The 20,990-nt window shown below is 36.8% G+C and overlaps 3 protein-coding genes and 1 long non-coding RNA gene across 4 annotated transcripts; 1 reads left to right on the top strand and 3 right to left on the bottom strand.

Moving 5' to 3' along the window:
* Nucleotides 1-2,233: 2,233 nt before the first annotated feature.
* On the bottom strand, nt 2,234-5,223 carry LOC126585857 (uncharacterized). Its single transcript, XR_007610662.1, has 2 exons — nt 3,680-5,223; nt 2,234-3,038 (listed from the first exon to the last, which is right to left on the bottom strand). It is a non-coding gene; the product is annotated as an uncharacterized LOC126585857 (long non-coding RNA).
* An 847-nt stretch (nt 5,224-6,070) lies between these two features.
* On the top strand, nt 6,071-11,594 carry LOC126585835 (long-chain-alcohol oxidase FAO2-like). The gene is made up of 3 exons (XM_050250391.1): nt 6,071-6,365; nt 8,037-8,309; nt 9,619-11,594. Exons 1-3 carry the CDS (start codon nt 6,135-6,137, stop codon nt 11,359-11,361), a joined length of 2,247 nt encoding a protein of 748 aa, XP_050106348.1. The 5' UTR covers nt 6,071-6,134; the 3' UTR covers nt 11,362-11,594.
* Nucleotides 11,495-15,860, bottom strand: LOC126585844 (succinate--CoA ligase [ADP-forming] subunit beta, mitochondrial). Its single transcript, XM_050250401.1, has 12 exons — nt 15,611-15,860; nt 15,129-15,239; nt 14,847-14,958; nt 14,446-14,510; nt 14,123-14,200; nt 13,914-13,988; nt 13,656-13,808; nt 13,423-13,557; nt 12,698-12,862; nt 12,257-12,379; nt 11,874-11,945; nt 11,495-11,781 (listed from the first exon to the last, which is right to left on the bottom strand). The coding sequence occupies exons 1-12, from the start codon at nt 15,710-15,712 to the stop codon at nt 11,704-11,706; spliced, it is 1,269 nt and encodes a 422-aa protein (XP_050106358.1). The 5' UTR covers nt 15,713-15,860; the 3' UTR covers nt 11,495-11,703.
* A 2,477-nt stretch (nt 15,861-18,337) lies between these two features.
* Nucleotides 18,338-20,990, bottom strand: LOC126585847 (thioredoxin-like fold domain-containing protein MRL7, chloroplastic). The gene is made up of 5 exons (XM_050250405.1): nt 20,101-20,990; nt 19,829-19,940; nt 19,621-19,734; nt 19,428-19,505; nt 18,338-18,664 (listed from the first exon to the last, which is right to left on the bottom strand). The coding sequence occupies exons 1-3, from the start codon at nt 20,845-20,847 to the stop codon at nt 19,631-19,633; spliced, it is 963 nt and encodes a 320-aa protein (XP_050106362.1). The 5' UTR covers nt 20,848-20,990; the 3' UTR covers nt 18,338-18,664; nt 19,428-19,505; nt 19,621-19,630.

The raw sequence follows: 20,990 nt of genomic DNA, 5'->3' as shown, positions 1-20,990 counted from the left end.
AATTGTAAGAAAAACTTGGAAATTTTTATTGAAACTTTGTAGGATGTTTATTTAGTCAATTATCTATTAGTTTATCACAAAAAATTGGAAAGAAATGCATTGCATGATGGATTTAACATTATCAAGTTGATTATATAGCGAGCTGACAAACATTGTGAGTGTAGAAAATATGTAGTAATTAATGAAAGAAGTCTAAACACACCATAATCATTTATATATAATGAATTAGTACAATATTTTACACTTTATACATTGCATGGTAAGATACATAAGTGACTTAGTACCACATAGAGTTCCTATGAGGTTCAAAATTTTCACTATCTTCATCATCTCTATGTCTATAGTGAGTGTATTGTGAAGAGTAGTTATCCAATTTAATGAATAATAATCCAATTTCATAATAATCCAATTTAATGAATAATAATCCAATTTCATAAAAAAATAATCCTAATATAAAACATGGTGATGAATGATAATCCAATTTGATAATAATCCAATTTAATGAATAATAATCCAATTTGATAATAAAAAAAGGCGATAACAAGCCAATTGGCAAAAATGATTAAAAAAATCTAAATTGTCTAACTGACCGACACTCTTATAGACTCATTATATCACTTTTATAGACTCATCTTATCCTTATAAATTCATTATTTTTCTTGAAATTGATTAGAATCATTAGAAAAACAATTTTTTGCATTTCCATATGCCTAACCAATAAATACAACTTCTACTATTTCCCTGAAATTATATATTTTCACTTTTTCCCTGAAATTGAGTCCTTTATCCTAATCTAATCTAGACCCCCAGATTAATTTATATTTTCACTCTTTTTCTGAAATTATATAAATTGTGCAATTGAGTCCTTTATCCTAATCTAATCTGGACCCTTCATCTTGATTCTCACTCTCTGTCACGCTGCCACGTGGCAGCCCACTAACCCTCACCCTATCTCTCTCTCTTTTCCCGAGTCCCTCTCGGACCCCTCACTCTCTCAGAGTTCTCAACTCTATCTCTCTCTCGAACTCTCCCTCCCCTGAACTCTCCCTCCCTCTCCTCCTGAACTCTCACCCTCCTGAACTCTCCCTCCCTCTCCTCCGTCTCTGGGAAGCACGGCGACGCGCAGAGGAAGCTCGGCTTCCCCGATCGCACCCACACCCAGGCACACCCAAATCCGTCCACCTCGATGCCAGCGCAGCATCTCCACCACCCTCCCTCCCTCTCCCTCCCTCTCCTCCGTCTCTGGGAAGCACGGCGACGCGCAGAGGAAGCTCGGCTTCCCCGATCGCACCCACACCCAGGCACACCCAAGTTTTCAGGTGAGATCCGACTAAACCCTATGTTGATTACCTCTTGCATGCGTGAAATCTGAAGTTTATATGTGAAATTGATGTTAAAAATCGTGTTTTTGCAAGGTTTTTGGGACGAAATCGGCTCGGGAATAGGCACACCATCTCCGGCGTTCTTCTCGGAGTCCGATTGCACAGTTCCAAAAAATGTCGCGATATTTTGACGAAAATCACACGGATACCTATTTAAATATCCATTCCCCGAAAAATCGATATTATCGGCGATATTTCGCCGATAATATCGATATTTAAATCTATGGTCATTAGTAATGCTTTTATGGTTTTCTTTAATGTGGAGAAAATTGGGATTCCTTTAAAATGATTTTATTACTTATATGGGGGAGTATTTACAGGAACTTCGTTTTCTTTATCAAACACTAGAAGAATAGTGCAAGTGAATGAACTTATAAGGATTGGCTTATAGATGGATGACTTCCTAATCTGTATGACTACCATGTTTAGTATACTGTCGATTCTTCATTAATTCATTCATGGTAAATCTATTTGAAATTTCATTCATCTCCTACAACCTATTGATTTGTCCATTTTACTGTTCAGGTTTATCAAAAACTTGCTCAAAGAGCAGACTATCAGTGTGATTTGAGCTGGTTGTAAATAGTACAATCTCTTTTGTAAATAACACTTTAAAATCATCTCTTTCAGTCTAAACATATTATATGTAAAATAATATCATCTTAAAATGGTCGTAAAACCCGCGGCATTGCACGAGGGCTCAATTGCTAGTTCACTACTAAATAGAAAAAAAATTCGAACTTGAGCTCTCAAGTTGTCTTTTTTGAAAATTTCAAGCATATAGTGAAGAATCAATATTGGTCCCTCATAACTCAATTGAACCAAAACACCTAAGCAACACAAAAAACAACTTTTTACGAAATTTTGCTTGATATTTCTTTTGCCATTTACGTACAACCAGCGATTGGGAAAATGATAAGTATACAGATAAGTAAACAATGAGTAATGTGGAACATCGAGCAATAAAAAACTATGAATTTGATGCGAAGTTTGTGCATGAACAAATTTGAGATTGAGTTATACATATTGTATTTTGGAACTGATAAAAATGATTCCAAAATTACTTAGGGTTGCTTTGGTATTCAGAGTGACGAGGCATAGTTGGAATTTGAGTCAAAAGCTGATACATTTTTCTCTGGGGCTTGTGCAGTGGACGTGGTGTCATCAGTTAGATAGATGTAAAACAGAGGACAATTAAAGGCATTAGTGAACATTGAATAATATGGAGATCAAAATTAAAGACATTAGATAGATGTAAAATAGACTTGCATTCTTAAATAAGCAATAATGCCAACATGACACTACAATTTAAAACACACAAATCTTGTCGATATCCACTTTCATGTGAGTCACAATTTTAAATTGGGTAACATGTAATGAGAATGTAAGGAACTCAAATTATATAACTCATTTCTCCCTGCATAAATATTTAAAAAAACCAAATGCCAGTTATTGGAAAACTGAATTACCTGGCCAAACTCTTCTTTTTATTCAAACATCCATCTCCACTTGCTGTGTGTGAAAAATTAGAATCACGAAGCAATGAAGAACAGAACACGCGAGAATCAAAACATTAAAAACAACACGTACCCATTTCAAAGACCAAAAATCCTACAAGGATAAAAAAATCCCAGAAAATCAGCATATCAGCACTTCCTGCAAAACCCCAAAATTTGAAAATTAGAAAAAGAAACCACAATCAGTGGCATGGTCCTCGTTTCTCCATTAATCAGTAGCTAATGACCTAATGAAAAAGAACCCAAAACAGACTGCTTAAATTATAAAAAGTGGTTATAAAGCTCATGAATAATTTTTGGGTAAATTACCCTTTCATACCTCAGGTTTGGGATCTATTTCAATTCCTTACAATATCTTCAAAACATTTCACTTTCATACCTCAAGTACTATTTTATTGCAAAATAATACATCCGTTACATTTTTTATCCATTGATCCGTTAAGTGCTGACGTGGCTGCCAACATGGCAAAAATAATAAAATTTTAATTAAAAAAAAACCACCTGAAAAAAGAATAAAAAAAAAAAAACTGAAACCTAGCTCCCCGCAACCCCCCACCCCCGCAAACAAACCCAGAAACCTTAAACCCCCATCCCCCCCCCCGGACCCACCTCCCTCTCCTCCACTCTCTTCACCTCCCAACAAACCCCCACCCCACCCCCACCTTCCCCGAGTCCTTTCTCCTCTTCACCCCCACCCTTAGCAAGCCTAACTCCATCCAGACCACCACCAACCAAGCACCCAAAAAATTCAAAATTTGAAGGACAAAATTAAATGCATACCTTGTTGTTGGAGCCGACTGACTTGCTGACGAGCAGGGCATGGATGGGGGAGGGAGAAGAGGGTGGGTGTTGCAGATGGTAGGGGTCGGGATCTGGGTTTTGGGCGAGGTCGGACGCATGGAGTTGAGTCGCGCTGGGGGGGGGGGAGGAAAGAAGGGTGAGGTCTCTTGGGTGGGGGGAAGGTCGTGGGGGGTGCGGGCGAAAGGAGGGTCAGGGTTCTGGCTTAGGTGGGTCGTCGAGAGGAAGGGGGAAGACGAGCTGGGCGGGTGTGGGTGGGGATAAAGGGTTCTGGGTTTGTGGGGGGTGGTTGCGGGGAGATGGGATGGGTTTCCTTTTTTCTTTTCTTTTTTGAGAAAATTCAAGCTTTTTAAAAAAAATTAAAAAAATTTTTTTCCACGTGGCACAAATGTTGCAGCCACGTCAGCACTTAACAGATCAATGGATTGACAATGTAACGGATGTATTATTTTGAAATAAAATAATACTTAAGGTATGAAAGTGAAATGTTTTGAAGATGTTGTAAGGAATTGAAATAGACCCCAAACCTGAGGTATGAAAGTGTAATTTACCCATAATTTTTACTTATTTGATCTTTGTGTGATTTTTAACTACAATATCAACATTCACAAAGGAGAATTAATTATGAAGAAAATTTGATATAGAATCAAAGATATTGAGAAAAGAAAAAAGGGCAAGACCTTTGAACTTGTTTCTAATTTCCTCATAAATATACGAACAAAAAGAAATAAAAAATGAGTACAACTATATATATAATCAGAAAGGGATCATCTCCGGATCCCTTCCACCTAATCATCATGGCCCACAAATCCAGGCCCTTGAAATTTGATAAAACGCCTAAAGTTATTATAACTTTTAATGAGACCTCCTGTTTGTAGCCGTTAGATCAAATTTCAATGGCCTGGATTTGTGGATCATGAGGCTTAGGTGGAAGGGATCTGGAGAGGATCCATTTTCTATATAATCTAACCAATCCAATCTATTACATAAGTTGTTAAGTATTTGTATAAGCATTTTAACCTCATATTAGAACAACAAATGAAACAACCAGAAGAATTAAACAAACGAAAACCATGCCATCACCTAAAAGGAAAGACACTTTCATCTCCCATTGAAACAACTTGCATAATCTATTAATAATTTTTTATCTCACCAATCCTTTCCCAACCAAACATATTTCATGTTGAAGCCTAGGCAAACACAACAGAATCAAGAGGCACAAATAATGGCCAAACAACCTGTACAAAATATTTAGAACCATAGAAAGACAAACGAAACCGATTCAAATAATAAACACCCCTAGTTAACCTACCAATTCATGCCCAATTTGTTAAAAATATGAATAAAAACTAATCACAACACATGCCTCAACAGGTCCTCTCATTCCTTCCCAAAAATTATAAACAAATTTTAACCAACATTAAATTTTCCCAAATTCGAATAACTTTTCTAATCTCTCCCGAAAAACTATAAACACATTTTAATTCAACATTCATGAATGAGTGCTCAAACCGGGAAAAAACCAAAGGAGAAAAAACATACCCAAAAAATAACAGGACCACTGGAGCTGTTCGCAAATCAGTGATCGACCAACCGAGAAATGAAAACGCAAAATACCCTCTTAGCCACGAAAATCCTGACAGAGGACCACAACTAATCCAAAACAAAATTATTAGAGCTTCATCCAAATCAACTTTTCACTGCAGCAAAGAGAAAACAGCAAGGCAAACATAGCAAAGACTGAACGGCAAAATCGTCCGGCCATTGGTTATCAATAGTGGCCCCAAAAATTGAGTTTTAGTATATAGGATATTAATTGCAATATGCATAGTGGTTGTGGCAATGATGACTTGTGTCAAACGATACAGTCTAATTAGACTATTACGTGTTTTGCTTAAAACTTTTTGTCCACTCTGCCTACTAGCAATTTTTATTTAAATTTAGGATAATACTAGAGATACTAAATTTATAGATGAAATTTATAAATTAAATGATGTGTCACCAATAAAAATGAGCATATTTATCAACGCGTAAGTAATAAACCAATAATCAACTTCTATGTCCTTTTAGTTTTAAAATTTAATCTACAAATTTAGTCTCTATATTATTATCTTTAAGTTGATCTCTTGTACATTTTCTTCCATTAACAAAGCTTATGTTTGATAAAAAATAAGAAATTGTTATTGGCACTCTAAAATTTTTATTTTGCACTTCAAACTTTCTATAATTAGAAAGAAAAATACACTTATAAGAAATATAAAATTAAATTTTTATAATAATAATTCCCAAAAAAAATTCTTATTTCATTGTTTCCACACGTCACATGCTCTCTCTCTATATATACATATATAATATGAAGCGGAAAACATTTAAAATAACACCAAAGTAATCTTATCACTGAGAGAGAGAGAGAGAGAGGAGACAGAGAGACAGAGAGATGGAGGGGGGAGAGAACAGTTGTCATCCATTGTTGAGAGGAGGATGGAGGGAAAGCAAATTCAGCCATGGTTTCTCTTCAGCTCAAATCCAATCATTGGCTGCCATATGTGAAGCTCTTTTACCTCCTCTCTCACCGGAGGACATCCCAGATGAGCACCACCCCCTTCATTCCTCCTCCTCCTCCTCCTCCTACACAGCTTCTACCTCTCAGCCTCCCATCCCAGATGAGGTCAGTTCCTTATCTCTTTCACTGTTTTCTATTCAAGTTCATAGGAAAGGAAAGCTTTAATTTAAGAAACTGGTATTAACACTCCTAAAATTTCATTCACACTTCTCATAAATGTATTTTTCTTTCTAATTACAGAAACTTTCGAATATCAAATAAGATTTTTAGGATGCTAATTATAATTCTCTTAATTTATCTTTTTTTTTTTTAATTCCTGAAAGAAGAATGCTAGCCACGTGTATCTGGCTTTTAATTACAGTGCTTCTGGTTTCATTAGGAATGTAAATGGGTGAGGAAGAGCAAGAGAATAAGAATATATTTTTAAATTGTATTTTTCTTAAGTTATTTTAACAGTGAAACTTAAGAGTATGTTTAAAGGAGATGTCAAAAGTATATTTGACATTAAAAGTCTCTTCAACCAAAGTATTATTTGCTGATTGGATTTAAAAAGCTTTGTGATTTGAAGTCAAATTTAATATCAATATCAAATTTTGTTTTTAATTTATTTTAATGGCGGTCCCTTATTTTACTAACATTTCAATGAATAAAAATTTTGTTTCCACAATTTTTTAATAATTATAACCGTTTAAAATTTTATTTAAATAATAAAATAACATTTGATAATTTGGTTGGAAAAATACAAAATTTGACATAAGGTTTCGGAATGCCACATCAACCATCAATTGTAATTTAACTCTTATAATTTGACATCTCATTTGAAGATGGTCTAAGAAGCACTATCAATTGAAGCCAGATATACGTGGTGGGCGAGTCAATTTGCCAAAAACATTATACACACGCATGATGGGCTAGCATTCTCTTTTGTGAAATATTCAATTTGTTATGTGGGAAATATGTAATTCTCTCATAAGTGACCCACATGCATGGACTCTTTACGACTTTATGTTTTTTATATATTATTTTATAATAATGATACGAAAATTAATATTAAATTATGAGGTGATAGGAAATTCATGAATAGTTTCACTTTGAGAGAGTTCCTATCAACACTTCTTGTTATGTTTTTCTTTTCTTGGGTCAAAATTAATAAACACTCTTTTGTAAGGAATTATTATTTCTTTATTTATAAATTACAGAATGATTTGTATGCAACATTAACTCATTCAAAAGATATTGTTCGACACAAGTGGCCCATTACTACAGTAATGGAAATGTGTTGAGTCATTGCATGATGGCGTAGGTTCAAACTCCATCGGTGACTAATCTAACATTTAATCTAATACCTTTGACAAATAAAAAAGAAGATATTGCTTGACTACTTCTTTAATTAAAATGAGTCATTTTTCGTTTTGCAAATCATAGATTGACGACACATGTACCAATAACTCATCAAAAACCAAAAAGAATAATTATGTATACATGCCAAATTGAAATCGGGCATGCATGTAGATGTAGGGATTTCTACTTTCAAGATAAGATAATGAGCCAAGTATTTTTCTCGTTAAAATCACACCCAAAAAAACACATTTATGCACACACATAAAACTGTAATTTCTTTTGTGATGAGAAATACGGAGCCAAGTATTTTCTCATTAAAATCACACAAAACAAAACACATTTATGCACACACATAAAACTGTAATTTTCTTTATGACGAGAAATACGAAGCCAAGTATTTTTCTCAATTAATTGGTTCAATGTTTGGTAAAACAGGTAGCAGAATTGATGGTGAAGAGGAGTCTACCAGAAGTGGTGGGTGGAGTGAGGGTATTTCTGAAGATGCTGTCATTGAGATTAGGAACATTTTTGCTCTGTGGGAAATGTTGCTTTGACTGGAAATGGCCATTCATTCACAAATTCTCTGAAATGTCATTGGACAAAAGAGAACAAGTCCTCAAGAAATGGTCGAGGCAAAAGCTTGTCATCACAATCAGATTGATGTTCATGGTGGTCAAGATGTTCTGCTTCTACACCTTCTTCTCCAGGGTAATGCTGCATTACATCTAATTATTTATAACTGCAGTAAAAATTTACTTATACCGGAGATTTGAAATCAAAATGATTTTGCAACAACTAAGGGTAATGTTTTTTGTTTTATCCTTATTTAACGGAGATTTTTCACGAAATGACCAAAATGATTGAGAGTGAACAAACTCAAATACCAGTTCTATTGATTTTAAATTTTAGAGATTCATCTAAGGAGTTGTGCGAATTTCAGTACTACTTTAGCTAATAAAACATTTTAAATTAATGACAATGCCGTGGGTTAATAGTTTGAGATACCAATGCTCGGCTACAAGTAAGTTTCTATCCTCAACCCACTACCTCTTGTCCAGCATGTGAGTTTTAACCTTTATCATTTGCCAATATTTTGGGGAATTGACAGGTGATAATTTAGCTACTTTATGTTATCTGTTGGTTTCGTCCCTCGTGGCTTTGAAAATAAGCCGAAGAAAATGGACAATATTGTTAACTTATATACTTTCATACACGAAAATGATTTTTTAAATAATTACTTAGGCCAAACGAGTAGGGATTGCAGTCCATTTTTTAATTCAAGTGCGGACTTTACTACATTTCTGTTGGTTTCTTGTAACGATAATGTGAGACGATTTACAGTATCTGCATGTCTGATCTGCAAAGTTCTTTTAATTTTTTAATTTTATGTATATGCTTAAACATACTATACATACAAAAAAAGTTATATTTTAAATAAGGTTGTCTTTCTCAATAATTAGATATTTATGCGATTAAAATATATAATATGCGCATGATCTTCTACTAGGTACTAGTTTAGTAGCATCTCTCTCTTTGTTATAACAAAATCATACTCGGGCAAAAAATAAAAAGACATTTTAGCCAAAATGGTCTCCTGATTTGGTTCCTAAGATTTGACGTCAATCATTTTGGTTATTCTGTGAAAAATCTCTGTTAAATAATGACTAAAATGACAAAAATCAATTTAATAAACAATGGGCCAAAATGATTAGACAAAAATTGAGGCCATTTTTATCATTTTCATCCTTATTTAACAGAGGTTTTTCACGGAATGGCCAATATGATTAAGGTGTACAAACTCATGTACTAGTTCAATCGATTTTAAATCTGAACCAAAGTAATGAGTTATGCCAATCTTAAATGACCATTTTGGCTCCCAAAAAGAAAAAAATATTCATACTAGTGCACTCTGATAAAAAGATGTGAAGCTAGAAAAATATATTGATCCTTGTTCCATCTATCACTCTCCCATTGGGAATTGAAGTTTCCGTTCTGACTCCTGCCGGTTGGTTTGCAGGTTGATGAGAATTCAAGAAACCCGGCATGGAAAGCGATTGGATACGAATTAGACAGGAAAGAAAAGTTGATCAAAACTCCAAAGGAGAGACCTCTTGAAAGGGGAATCATAGAAACCGCTTACGAAAGCGATTCTACCCTCGTTGAATCTCTCACGAAGAAAGGCCTCGATCTCGCGGACAATGCAGTAAACAACATCCACAAGATCAAATGTGATGTTGTCATTGTTGGTTCGGGTTGTGGAGGAGGAGTTGCAGCGGCAGTTCTTGCTCAATCTGGCCAAAAAGTGGTCGTTCTTGAGAAAGGGAACTACTTCGTGCCGAAAGATTACTCTTCTCTAGAAGGCCCTTCGATGAATGAGTTATACGAATCGGGTGGAATTCTGTCATCGGTTGATGGGATGGTAATGATTTTAGCCGGTTCAACAGTTGGAGGAGGCTCTGCTGTAAATTGGTCAGCATCTATCAAAACGCCAGATAATGTTCTTCGTGACTGGTCTGTGGATCATAAGATTCCGCTTTATGCAAGCGAGGATTACAAATCTGCCATGGATATTGTGTGTAAGAGGATCGGTGTCACGGAGAGTTGCACCGAAGAAAATTTCCCAAATCAAATTCTGCGAAAAGGGTGCGAAAATCTTGGTCTGAAAGTTGATGCAGTTCCAAGGAACTCGTCCGCAGATCATTACTGCGGATTTTGCAATTATGGTTGTCCGACAGGGGACAAGAAAGGGACTGATTCGACTTGGCTAGTCGATGCTGTGAAATTTGGTGCCGTGATTTTAACAGGATGCAAAGCTGAGAAGTTTATACTTGAGAATGACAATGAAGGAGGTATACGAAAGCAATGCCTTGGGGTGCAAGCGACATCTCTGAGCAAGAACATAAAAAGGAAGCTGCAAATCGAGGCAAACGTGACAATCTCAGCATGTGGGTCTCTCTTGACTCCTCCTTTAATGATCTCCAGTGGACTTAAGAATCGGAATATTGGCCGGAACCTCCACCTTCACCCTGTTCTGCTGGCTTGGGGATACTTTCCGGAACATGAACCGGAGTTTAAAGGCAAAAGTTACGAGGGAGGGATCATCACTTCACTCCACAAAGTGGTTTCTGGGACTGCGAACGTGCGCACGATCATTGAGACTGCTGCGGTAGGGCCGGCCACGTTTTCCACATTGTTTCCATGGACTTCAAGGCTTGACATGAAGGACACGATGGAGAAGTATGCAAGAACAGCTAACCTGTTTGCACTAGTGAGAGACCGCGGTTCAGGGGCGGTTAAGCGAGAAGGGAGGATCCACTACACATTAGACCAATTGGACAAAGAAAATCTTCAAGTAGGGCTAAGGCAGACTCTGAGGATCCTGATTGCAGCAGGAGCTGTTGAAGTGGGGACCTATCGGAACGATGGGCAGAGGATAAAATGCAAGGGGGTTGAAGAGGAGGATTTGGAGGTGTTTTTGGACACGGTTGTTGCCGCTGCAGGGCCGAGTGCGAGGGAGGAGCTGTGGACAACTTACTCATCAGCTCATCAGATGGGGAGTTGCAGAATGGGGGCTACTGAGGAGGAAGGAGGAGTTGATGAAAATGGTGAGAGTTGGGAGGCAAAAGGGCTGTTTGTTTGCGACGGAAGTTTGCTTCCAACTGCAGTTGGTGTGAATCCAATGATCACCATTGAATCCACTGCTTATTGCATTTCCAAGAGGATTGCACAATCTTTGGAGAAACACAAATATATATCATAGTAATTATATTTTCTTGGTGCTTATAGAAGCCCCGAAAACTAAATCTCAACGCATAATATTTGCACCTCTAGAATAAAAATCGAGCGGTTGTTTTGCTCTATACTACAAGAAGGGGGATTCAAACTCCGGTGCATAGGTGAATAAATTTGAGGAAAGCTGTATTATTGAAAATTCCTTGTTGACAGAAACAGCCTCAGAACTTCTCTTCAAACAATTTCAATTTTTTGCTAAAACTACGCACAGGTGGTGTTTTATGTAATTTCACATATAAACACCAAGCAGAGCACATCAGTGTCGCGTAAGAATCGTATCGACATGTAACTCGGAAGAGAATTGAAGGATCTATTTCTTCAGTGCTTTAACCGCTTTTTCAGCAGCATCGTCCAAATCTTCGGCTGTAATTAGTGCCATTCCACTTTCCTGCACAGCCATTAAAAGACAGTAAACATTCCATTTTATCTTCGATGGTTTTTTCATACCTAGAACCGATAGTTTTAGTTTCTAAATGGTACCTTGAGAATCGTCCTTCCTTGGTCGACATTGGTACCTTCAAGACGAACAACCACTGGCACTTCTAGTTTAACCTTGAACAAGGATGAACAAATGTTAATGCTTCAACAAAACAAGATTGAGGCCATACAATTACACAAAGCTGTTAAACTTTTTCAGTTTATGAGCTCAATTAACAAGAAAAATTTCCAGTCCTTCCCTCGTAGGAAGTGCCAGATTGTATCTCCCCGCAGTGGCTATTCAATCTCTTCTTAAGGGTAATTCAAAATGATATTTCACTTGGAAGTGAAACAAAGATTAAGTAAAATGGAACAACCAGGAATGACTGTCCCAAAACATGGTAATTAATTTGATGGGGATAAATCCCCGGAACAGCATTGCTGACCTGTTTAGCCGCATTGACAATTCCACTTGCAATCACATCACATTTCATTATTCCACCAAAGATATTGACCAAAATCGCCTTCACCTTCTCATCAGAAGTCAAAATCTTAAATGCCTCAACAACCTGTTTCAAATAATCTAGAATTAAAGAAAGAAAAGCAATTCGGGTTTCGCAAGGGCTTTAAGGAATTGTCATTTTCTTTAACAATAAAAAGAACAATGCAATCTAATATTCCAAACATCAAATCGCAATCCGATGTGCATGTACCACTTCACAATCTAGTAAACCATCTAAAACCCAAAGGCGTACCAAAGTTGGACATAAAATAGATCCTCATACCAAATACGAGAATAAAACTGTTTAGAAAGAGACCTGATGACATCAGTGGGGAAAAGAAAGGTCCGACAAGCAGTTCATCAAATCCTATAACTACATCATTACCTGGTTTTCCGAAGCATTTCCGCCTACATCGAGAAAATTGGCAGGAGTTCCGCCATGTAATTTAATGATATCCATTGTAGCCATAGCTAATCCTGCACCATTCACCATGCAACCAATCTCCCCATCTAAGCCAATATAATTCAAATCTGCTTTGGCAGCAGCCACCTGTGGCAAGGTAAAAGAGAGGGGACAAAAATAAGTAAACACAGGGTGCACAGTTGTACATGTATGGGATCACCTATAACTACCTAGACAAAACATCTCCTACATACAAACTCATGGGTGGCATTTGGGCTTCATAATGATTTATGAAATATTATCTTCCATCAGACAATATGGGAACTTTAGTTATCCCTGTTAATTAGCCCCCACCTTCATCCACACCTAATACAGGTGGGGATCAGGAATACCAATTAAAAGCTGACCCGGATTTTACGAGGGCGTGTACGAAAGTGACCAACCCAGATCATGATTAGAAATTTAGAAATAGTAAATTCCACTACAAATTGGCAAAAGATTGCGAGAAACTTCTGATAACATTTGAAATGCACATACTGCATATACATATAAATCAAAGATGAATAATGCCAACAAAATTCGTACACAGACGAAGATGGGATGATAAGTGGCAACGGAACTTACATAAGATGATAATAATAATCAGCTTTAAATGGGGTCACGAACACAAAGATAATTATCCATTGAAAAGGACAGCATAAACAGACCTCTCGGGGATCCTCCTGCGATGGATCACGTAGAGCAAATATCTCTTTCTGACGATAAGCAGCATTGTCGTCAAAGTTCAACTTGGCATCAGCAGCTACTAACTGGTTATCAGCAGTCTCTGCAAGTGGATTGATCTGTCCAAAATCAAAGGTCAGACAAATACGTGAAATGGAATATTGGAACTGGGAAGCTTAAATAGTAACATTACTAGAACCAAGAAGTTTATACTCACTTCCAGCAATGTACAGTCAGTCTCACTGAATAGCTTATATAATTTTTTCACTTGATCGATTGAACTATTCCTATCAGCCCCTTTTGGAGCCAAACCATCAACAACCTTTGCAGCATCTTCATCTGTAATTCCGGTGAAAACATCGATAGGTACCTATCAACAACAAAAACCAAAAAAACAACGATAAACTAGTTAAATAACTATATAGAAAAGGAAAGAGTAGTGCTAAAGCATCAAACTAAGAATGAGGATGACTACCTTAATTATCTGATCGGGGAATTTCTCAGCAAGGTCTTCAATGCTGGTTCCACCCTTTGCACAGGCAATTATAAGCTGGAAATTGGAATAAATATTAAACATCTTTAGTTTAGCAAGCTCAACCTTGACGAAAACTTATGTTACCAAAGATATAGGAAAACATAATTAGTAATTTGCAGCAAACACAAAGAACTGAGTTTGAAACATACTGGGCCAGCCGATTTGCGATCCAGAATGATAGAAAAGTACATCTCATTGACAAGTGACAACTTTTGGCACAAATAAACCTGCACAAGCAAAGGAAAGAGACCACCTAAGTAAAAAATGAAGTTATGATGTACGAGTTCAAAAAAGTATTGAGGCGTGGGAATTCTTAGCACCAAGCATCATTTCACATAAAGTAAAAATGAAAGTTTGGAGCAACAAAGATTCCAATTTTTAATAAAAAGGTGAAAGCTCGGGAACCATTGTACAGGAATAATTGCCACAAGTTAATATGAATGGACAACTTGAAACAAATTGCTATGCCAACCTTGCTGACAATTTTTCCCTGAGGACCTGTTTGTTTGGTAACAAGAATTTGCCCAAGCATCTTGCCTGCATGAGAAGTATAAAACGGAGATAAATAAGCATCACAAAAGGACAAAGCAGAACCACATCTTTATAAGCTGCAACTGCCTGAATAATATAGAACACTAATTGTACAAAAACACTATCACAGAATTATTGTAACCTAACATGCATGCATTGCTTGAGGGCCAATCAGGAGTGCAAATGAAACATAACAACCCAGGGAGTGCTAGTTATTTGTACGAAAGCCCATGTTGATATGGACAATCAATGGTTAATGAATGTGAAACCAAATCTTGAAGGAAAAGAAAAAGATAAAGCCAGGAAAATCCAATCATATTTAGCAATGATGGTTTTTAATACCAGCGATATCTTCAGCTTGGTTAGTTGGGACAATGTGAACACCGCCCTTGAGACCATTTTTAAACGTTCCCAAGCCTCTTCCACCAGCCAAGACTTGGCTTTTAACCACCAACTGCACAAAAACTCAAGTTAGCATTTCTACTTTTAGGCCACTATGGTAATTTTCTTAGAAAATAAGATATAACGAGAAACAAATTTCGAACTTTCACTGTTTTATTTACCAATTGCAAGCTGGGGATTCATAAATTTGAATATGAAAGGACTATGATCTCCAATGATTACCTCACTTTCCTTGGGGAATACATCCTGAATTGCCTTTTTGACTTCATCGACGGAACCAGCCGCAACACCTTTTGGGACATTGACCCCGTATTTGCTCATCAATTCAGCCCCCTGGTCTCAACCAAAAACGAATGGCATTCATCATCAAACTTCAAACAACATTCTCACACACATACAATCCAACCCAACTACTTCATGGATTTGGCATTTATACATACATCATATAAAATATAGCACACTTTAAAGTTCTATTTTTTTTCACTGATCAGTACTGTTAGCTTTGCAAAATTATATGAACTATCGAAATCAAACAATTAAATATTATCGCAAAATGGGGGGAAAAAATAGTGTCTTTTTTAATTTACCAGTGTTTATGGGGGATTAAAACAGAAACAGATCGGCGACTGCTAGATATGAGAGTTTGGTTGTCACTGTAAGTGCGAGTGAAATATGCAAAGACAGAGAGAGTGTGAGAGAGATACCTGATACTCGTGGATGTTGAGGCGGCGGAGCTGTTGCTGCTGCCATTTTCCGGCGACGGAGAGAGAGCGGAAGGTCAGCTGCTTCAGTAATCCTCTCACCATTGTTGCAAGCTCTCAAACCCAAAATCCAAACAACGAGTAGAGAGAGAGAGAGAAAGCGTTTGCCGGACGCAGAGGCGATTAGGTCTGAGAATTGAGAACGCGAAAGGGATCATAGTGCGTTTTTTTCTTCTATTTTTTCAATTTAAAATAAAAAAAAAGCTTTTGACGTTTTTTGGTACTTTTCTTTTTCTTCTTCATATTTTTTTGTAGGGTAATGCTATTAAATGTAGGGTAATGCTATTAAATGTGTAGATTAAATTTTGAAAGCTAACATTATGTTTGAATGTAGAAATTTAAGATTATAAGGAATTTTAAAATGATGGAATTTTATTTTTTAGAATTTGTGAATTTTCTTATTTGATTAATATAAAAGAATAATGGAATTGAATATAGAATTTGTTATTTTTAAACTCTTAATCATAGAAATTAGAAAATAACACATATTTACATGGAATTTAAACTTGGGAATTAGAAATCCCAAAATTCCAAGTTTTTTTTTTACGCGAAAATTCTAAATTTCTATATTTATAAATCCAAACAAGAAAATTGGTGAATGTCAATTTGTAAATTAATTAACACAAATCTTTTCACCCTTAATGTAAATATATATAGTTGTATTAAAAATAAAAATTTGTATTTTAATAAAAAAAACCGTTCGTGTGTAATAGATGATTGTCCCAAATCTTCTTCTATATATAAAGAGAATACAAAAGGTGAATAGTGATTTTAGCGTTATCAAGGGTTCAACAAAAATGACCCAAGTCAAAACACATCAAAGGTATCCCAAAATAATGCATCAAATAAGATAGGGGCATTTTTGTCATTTTAATAGTGCTTTTTTAATAATTAATTTTTTTTGTGCTTTTTAATTTTATTTTTTTATAATTAGTGTCTCACAATAGTCTAGCAATAATGTGATTCAATTTCTCTATTTTTAAACACGTTCAAAACATTGTAAGAAACATGTAATAACGGTTATAAAAAAATTTTTCGTACGCGAATAATAATGTGATTAAATAAGTTGTCAAATGATTGTTGTTTTTTAACAAACGATATTATCTACACTAAGGGAAAGGGAGTGGGCTTAACCTTACAATGGATTAGCAATAATGTGATTCAATCAGTTGTTTATTAAATATTATTTTCTTTATTTTTAAACACATTCAAAACATTTCACATCCCAGCCCGAGCCCTCACCATATCTCGGGTTTGACTCCACCGTAGCACGATATTGTACGTTTTGGGCCCTGACCATGCCCTCATGGTTTTATTTCTGAGAACTCACACGAGAACTTCCCAGTGGTTCACCCATCCTGGGATTGCTCTCGCGCGAACTCGCTTAACTTCGGAGTTCTTACGAAACTCGAAGCTAGTGAGCTCCCAAAAGGCATTGTGCTAGGTAGAAATAGGAATATACATATAAGACTTACAGGATCCACTCCCCTGGACGATGTGGGATGTTACAATTCACCCCCCTTAAGGGCCAATGTCCTCGTCGACACACTTCCGACTAGGGATTGTCTCTGATACCAAATTGTCACATCCCGGGCTTGACTCCACCATAGCACGATATTGTTCGCTTTGGACCCCGATCACGCCCTCACAGTTTTGTTTTTGGGAACTCACGCGAACAGAACTTCCCAGTGCGTCGCCCATCCTGGGAGTCCAAAACATCTTAAGAGACGTGTAATGCTGGTTATAAAAAATGTCTTTTGCACACGGATAATAATGTGATTAAATTAGTTGTCAAATGATTTTTTTTTTTTTTAAACAAACAATATTATTTACACTAAGGAAGAGGGGGTGGGCTTAGCCTCACAATGGGCTAGTAATAATGTGATTCAATCAATTGTTTATTAAGTATTATTTTCTCTATTCTTAATGTAAAGTCTATAGAGACCGATTTTATTATTTGAATTCAGCTGCTTTAATTGGTTTATGAGAGGTTTCTTCTAGCATAATCTAAAATTACTCATTTACTTCAAATATTTGACTTTCCTTTTGTCAATCTACGCATATAAATATATTTAAAATGTGTAAGTCACGCGTAGCATGCCATGATTCCAAAAAATGTTTTCTACACGTGATTGAGTGCGTTCATGAAGGCTAGTATGAGGATAAAACTACTGACACAAGACTCGCATACACAAGCCAATGAGGGGTTTGTTGTTTGAACGTAGAAAGAAGTTCCAACTGATATGCCAATCCTACGTGAATTGACATATGAATTTTCTGCTTGACATTGGCTTTCGATGTTGCCAATTAAATTTTTTTAGTTATTTTATTGTGTTATAGATCTTGAAAATTTATTTTAATTGATTTCTTTTCAAAAATAGGTCCTACAAATGCATTTAAAACACACAAAAAAGACATGGGTTGAAGGAAAAAAAAAATCTGACATTGTCACATCAATCATCAAATGAAATATTTGAATATATCCACATCAACCATCGAATGAAATATTTGAATATATTTTTGACGTTCTTATTGGAGATGCTCTTGGTAAGACTCTGGAATTCAACCAGCCTTGTTGATCAATACTCAAAGTCCAATGTTGCATTGGTGGGCTCACAAACGAGGCTCAGAACTACTGCGACAGTATAAACTAGATGTCGCTAGACCAAATGAACAAACATTTATCGATATTATGTAAGTTTCAGTTGTGGTTGGTTGGATTACAATAATGCAAAAGCCATTGCAAGAGTTACATAAAGGGGAATGTTCTTATTGCGTTTGCTGGATCTTATACACTTCCCATACATGCTTAATCTTTTATCATTTCCACAGCAACCAGACGCACCAGCAAACTAGCTCGTAATCAACACCGCAGATTCCACAACCTTTGAACTTCTTCTAGCAACCGCCATTGCAGTTTTCCTCGTTAGTACGGAGTCCTATGATGATACACACACATACGACGCTCACCTGATTCTTCGCATACTCCGTTGTGAACTGCCGTAACGGAAACAAAGCACGCATGTAGCATAATTAGTTTCATACATGAGAGTCATATGAGCTAAAACATGAATAAAATGTGCTTCAATATTGCCCTACATTACAACTCGTATAAAAGAAATGTGACACAAAGAAAGTGTTTAAGGATATCCCGCTGCACATTCGCATGCATATATCAACTATCGTATGATAATATGAGTCCCATTGTGCATCCGCATGTATATATCAACTACCGTACGATAATAGAAGTGAATGGTAAGAAATTATATAGGGACCTGCACCTGCCAGGAGGAGGACAAGGAGGAATCAACATGTTGTGGTATGAAGCTTTTCCATTCCTTGACGAAAATGTAGCTTTTCTACTATAATTTTTTGTATCTTATCAGTCGCTAATTCTACGCCTATTGATAGAGTGCCTTCAATGCCTTGCCTCGTGTGAATTTTACAATCCGTGAATAATTGTTTTCATGTATATGATATTAGATTCTAAAATTGGTCAAGAAGTTTATGAGTCAATAATGCAACAAAATTACAGCCAATGGGTTCCATCTCTGTACCTAGTCCTTTTTATTGTGTGAATTTAGCATCTCGCATAACCGTTGACACTATAGGAGTGATATCAATTACGTTCCGAATGACAGAAATATGAAATTTATTATATCAGTGTAGATAAAGAAAGATATCAAACATATATAACGATAATTTGTTACCTAATTAACAGTCATTCAAGAGCAATATCCGAGGGATCAACAGTTTTTACCTGCGAATGCAACCTACTTTTGATCGTGCTCCATGCTTCAAACTTCTAAGTAAACCAATGATCTCACCAGCGCATAATCTGATGCAGGAGGCCAAAAATCATTATGACCGATAATAAAGTCATCAAGGCTGAGCTCGTAATCAAGTATAAACAAAAGAAAAAACAAATATTAGTCGGTGCAAATTTTAGGTACCAGAATGCCATTAGTAAGGCGAAGATAACTCATTCACATCAATCCAGGATGGCCTCTTTGCATTGTAGTAGAAATGCGCGATCATCGGAACCAATTCTTCTGCAGTCCGAATATCTGCAAAAACAAAATCAAGCTTAGCACCTAGAAAAGATAGTAATTCGCAAACAACTAACAAAAACTGATTGAAACCCATGAATCCGTTTCCAACCTTTCTCTCTGTACAAGATCCTGTTTCCTCGTACAAACAAAATCTGAGGACAGTCTCTAACTTTAAGAGCATAAGCCAAATCTCTCTCAATGTTGATGTCAATCTTAACCGACTGTCGAACGCAAAAACACAAATTGAAGGTAAAGTTACCATCTTTAACAGCATTCATCCATACAAAAACACAAAGTGGAGGTAAAGTTACTAAATTTAACAACATTCATCAATTAAATCATTGCAACATAGGAAATTAACGAGTTCGATAACACGCATACCCTAGGAGGCAATCGATCTTTGGCATTCCAATAGACCTTGACCGCCTTTTCGAGCTCTTTCAACGCCTTCCAATTCTCGCTTGCTCTGTTGTACCTCTCAAAAACAAGAACAAGAAGAGGACTTGGGTGAAAAGCAAACCTCTCCCACTCCAAGCAATTGATCTCCTTCACCCAATTGTCATCAACCTCGCCTTCCCAATCAATCTCAACCCCATTTTCGCCCACTACGTTTCGAATCGGGTGGTTCTCGAAGTACTCTGAAGCCCGAATCCCCCACCCCACATCGGCATCCAACGGCCAATCCTTGCTCTCCTCCTCAACCACTATGCTCTTCTCACTTCCAAAACCCTCATCCTCATCATCCTCCCCATCATCGTCCACTTTCCTCTTCATTACTCCATCTTTCTTCTCAACAATTTCTGGGTTCTGCTCTCTGATCGACGCAAACGTCCGATCGAGTGACTCCCGCACGTAATCTTCAACCGCCGCAGCTTCGCTTCTGCGCCCACGCCGGGGTTTTCTCGGAATCGTCGCTGGAAACGTCTCGCCTGGCTCGTCACCCTCGTCTTCAGAAGTTTCGGTCTTTGGGCGCCGAGATTTCGGTTTCGGATTGGAGCGAGCTTTGAGGTCGGGCTCCGAATCGGGTTTTCTCGAAGTAGCGTAGCAAGGAAGAGAGTTTAGAGTGCGGGTGCGGTGCAGAGGGGAAATATGTAGTATCGGCGGGAGACAAGTTTGAAGGCGCAGCATTTTGTTGGCGGTTTTCAGTGAGCAGCCCAAGTGTTTGTGGAAATGCCTCACCCAACTCAACTGTCAAGGAAAACCGCGCTTTTCCGTATAACCACTTTCTCCTGTCTATACGACACCTCGGCTGTTTTGTTTTGTTTTTTTTT

Source organism: Malus sylvestris, chromosome 10 (assembly GCF_916048215.2).
Source record: "Malus sylvestris chromosome 10, drMalSylv7.2, whole genome shotgun sequence".
NCBI classification, from domain to species: Eukaryota; Viridiplantae; Streptophyta; class Magnoliopsida; order Rosales; family Rosaceae; genus Malus; species Malus sylvestris.
Note: the sequence above shows the minus strand (reverse complement) of the source record. Positions and strands in the feature narration are given on the sequence as shown.

Bases quoted from the DNA above. Each gene is read 5' to 3' on its own strand.
- LOC126585835 (XM_050250391.1), top strand. From the start codon at position 6,135: ATGGAGGGGGGAGAGAACAGTTGTCATCCATTGTTGAGAGGAGGATGG. The intron at 6,366-8,036 runs GTCAGTTCCTTA...TTGGTAAAACAG, and splicing joins AGCCTCCCATCCCAGATGAG to GTAGCAGAATTGATGGTGAA. The intron at 8,310-9,618 runs GTAATGCTGCAT...GTTGGTTTGCAG, and splicing joins TCTACACCTTCTTCTCCAGG to GTTGATGAGAATTCAAGAAA.
- LOC126585844 (XM_050250401.1), bottom strand. From the start codon at position 15,712: ATGGTGAGAGGATTACTGAAGCAGCTGACCTTCCGCTCTCTCTCCGTC. The intron at 14,511-14,846 runs GTATTAAAAACC...CTTCTCATGCAG, and splicing joins CCAAGCTGAAGATATCGCTG to GCAAGATGCTTGGGCAAATT. The intron at 13,809-13,913 runs GTAGTCATCCTC...TGTTGTTGATAG, and splicing joins TCCCCGATCAGATAATTAAG to GTACCTATCGATGTTTTCAC.
- LOC126585847 (XM_050250405.1), bottom strand. From the start codon at position 20,847: ATGCTGCGCCTTCAAACTTGTCTCCCGCCGATACTACATATTTCCCCT. The intron at 19,941-20,100 runs GTATGCGTGTTA...TGCGTTCGACAG, and splicing joins AAGATCGATTGCCTCCTAGG to TCGGTTAAGATTGACATCAA. The intron at 19,735-19,828 runs GTTGGAAACGGA...TTGTTTTTGCAG, and splicing joins GATCTTGTACAGAGAGAAAG to ATATTCGGACTGCAGAAGAA.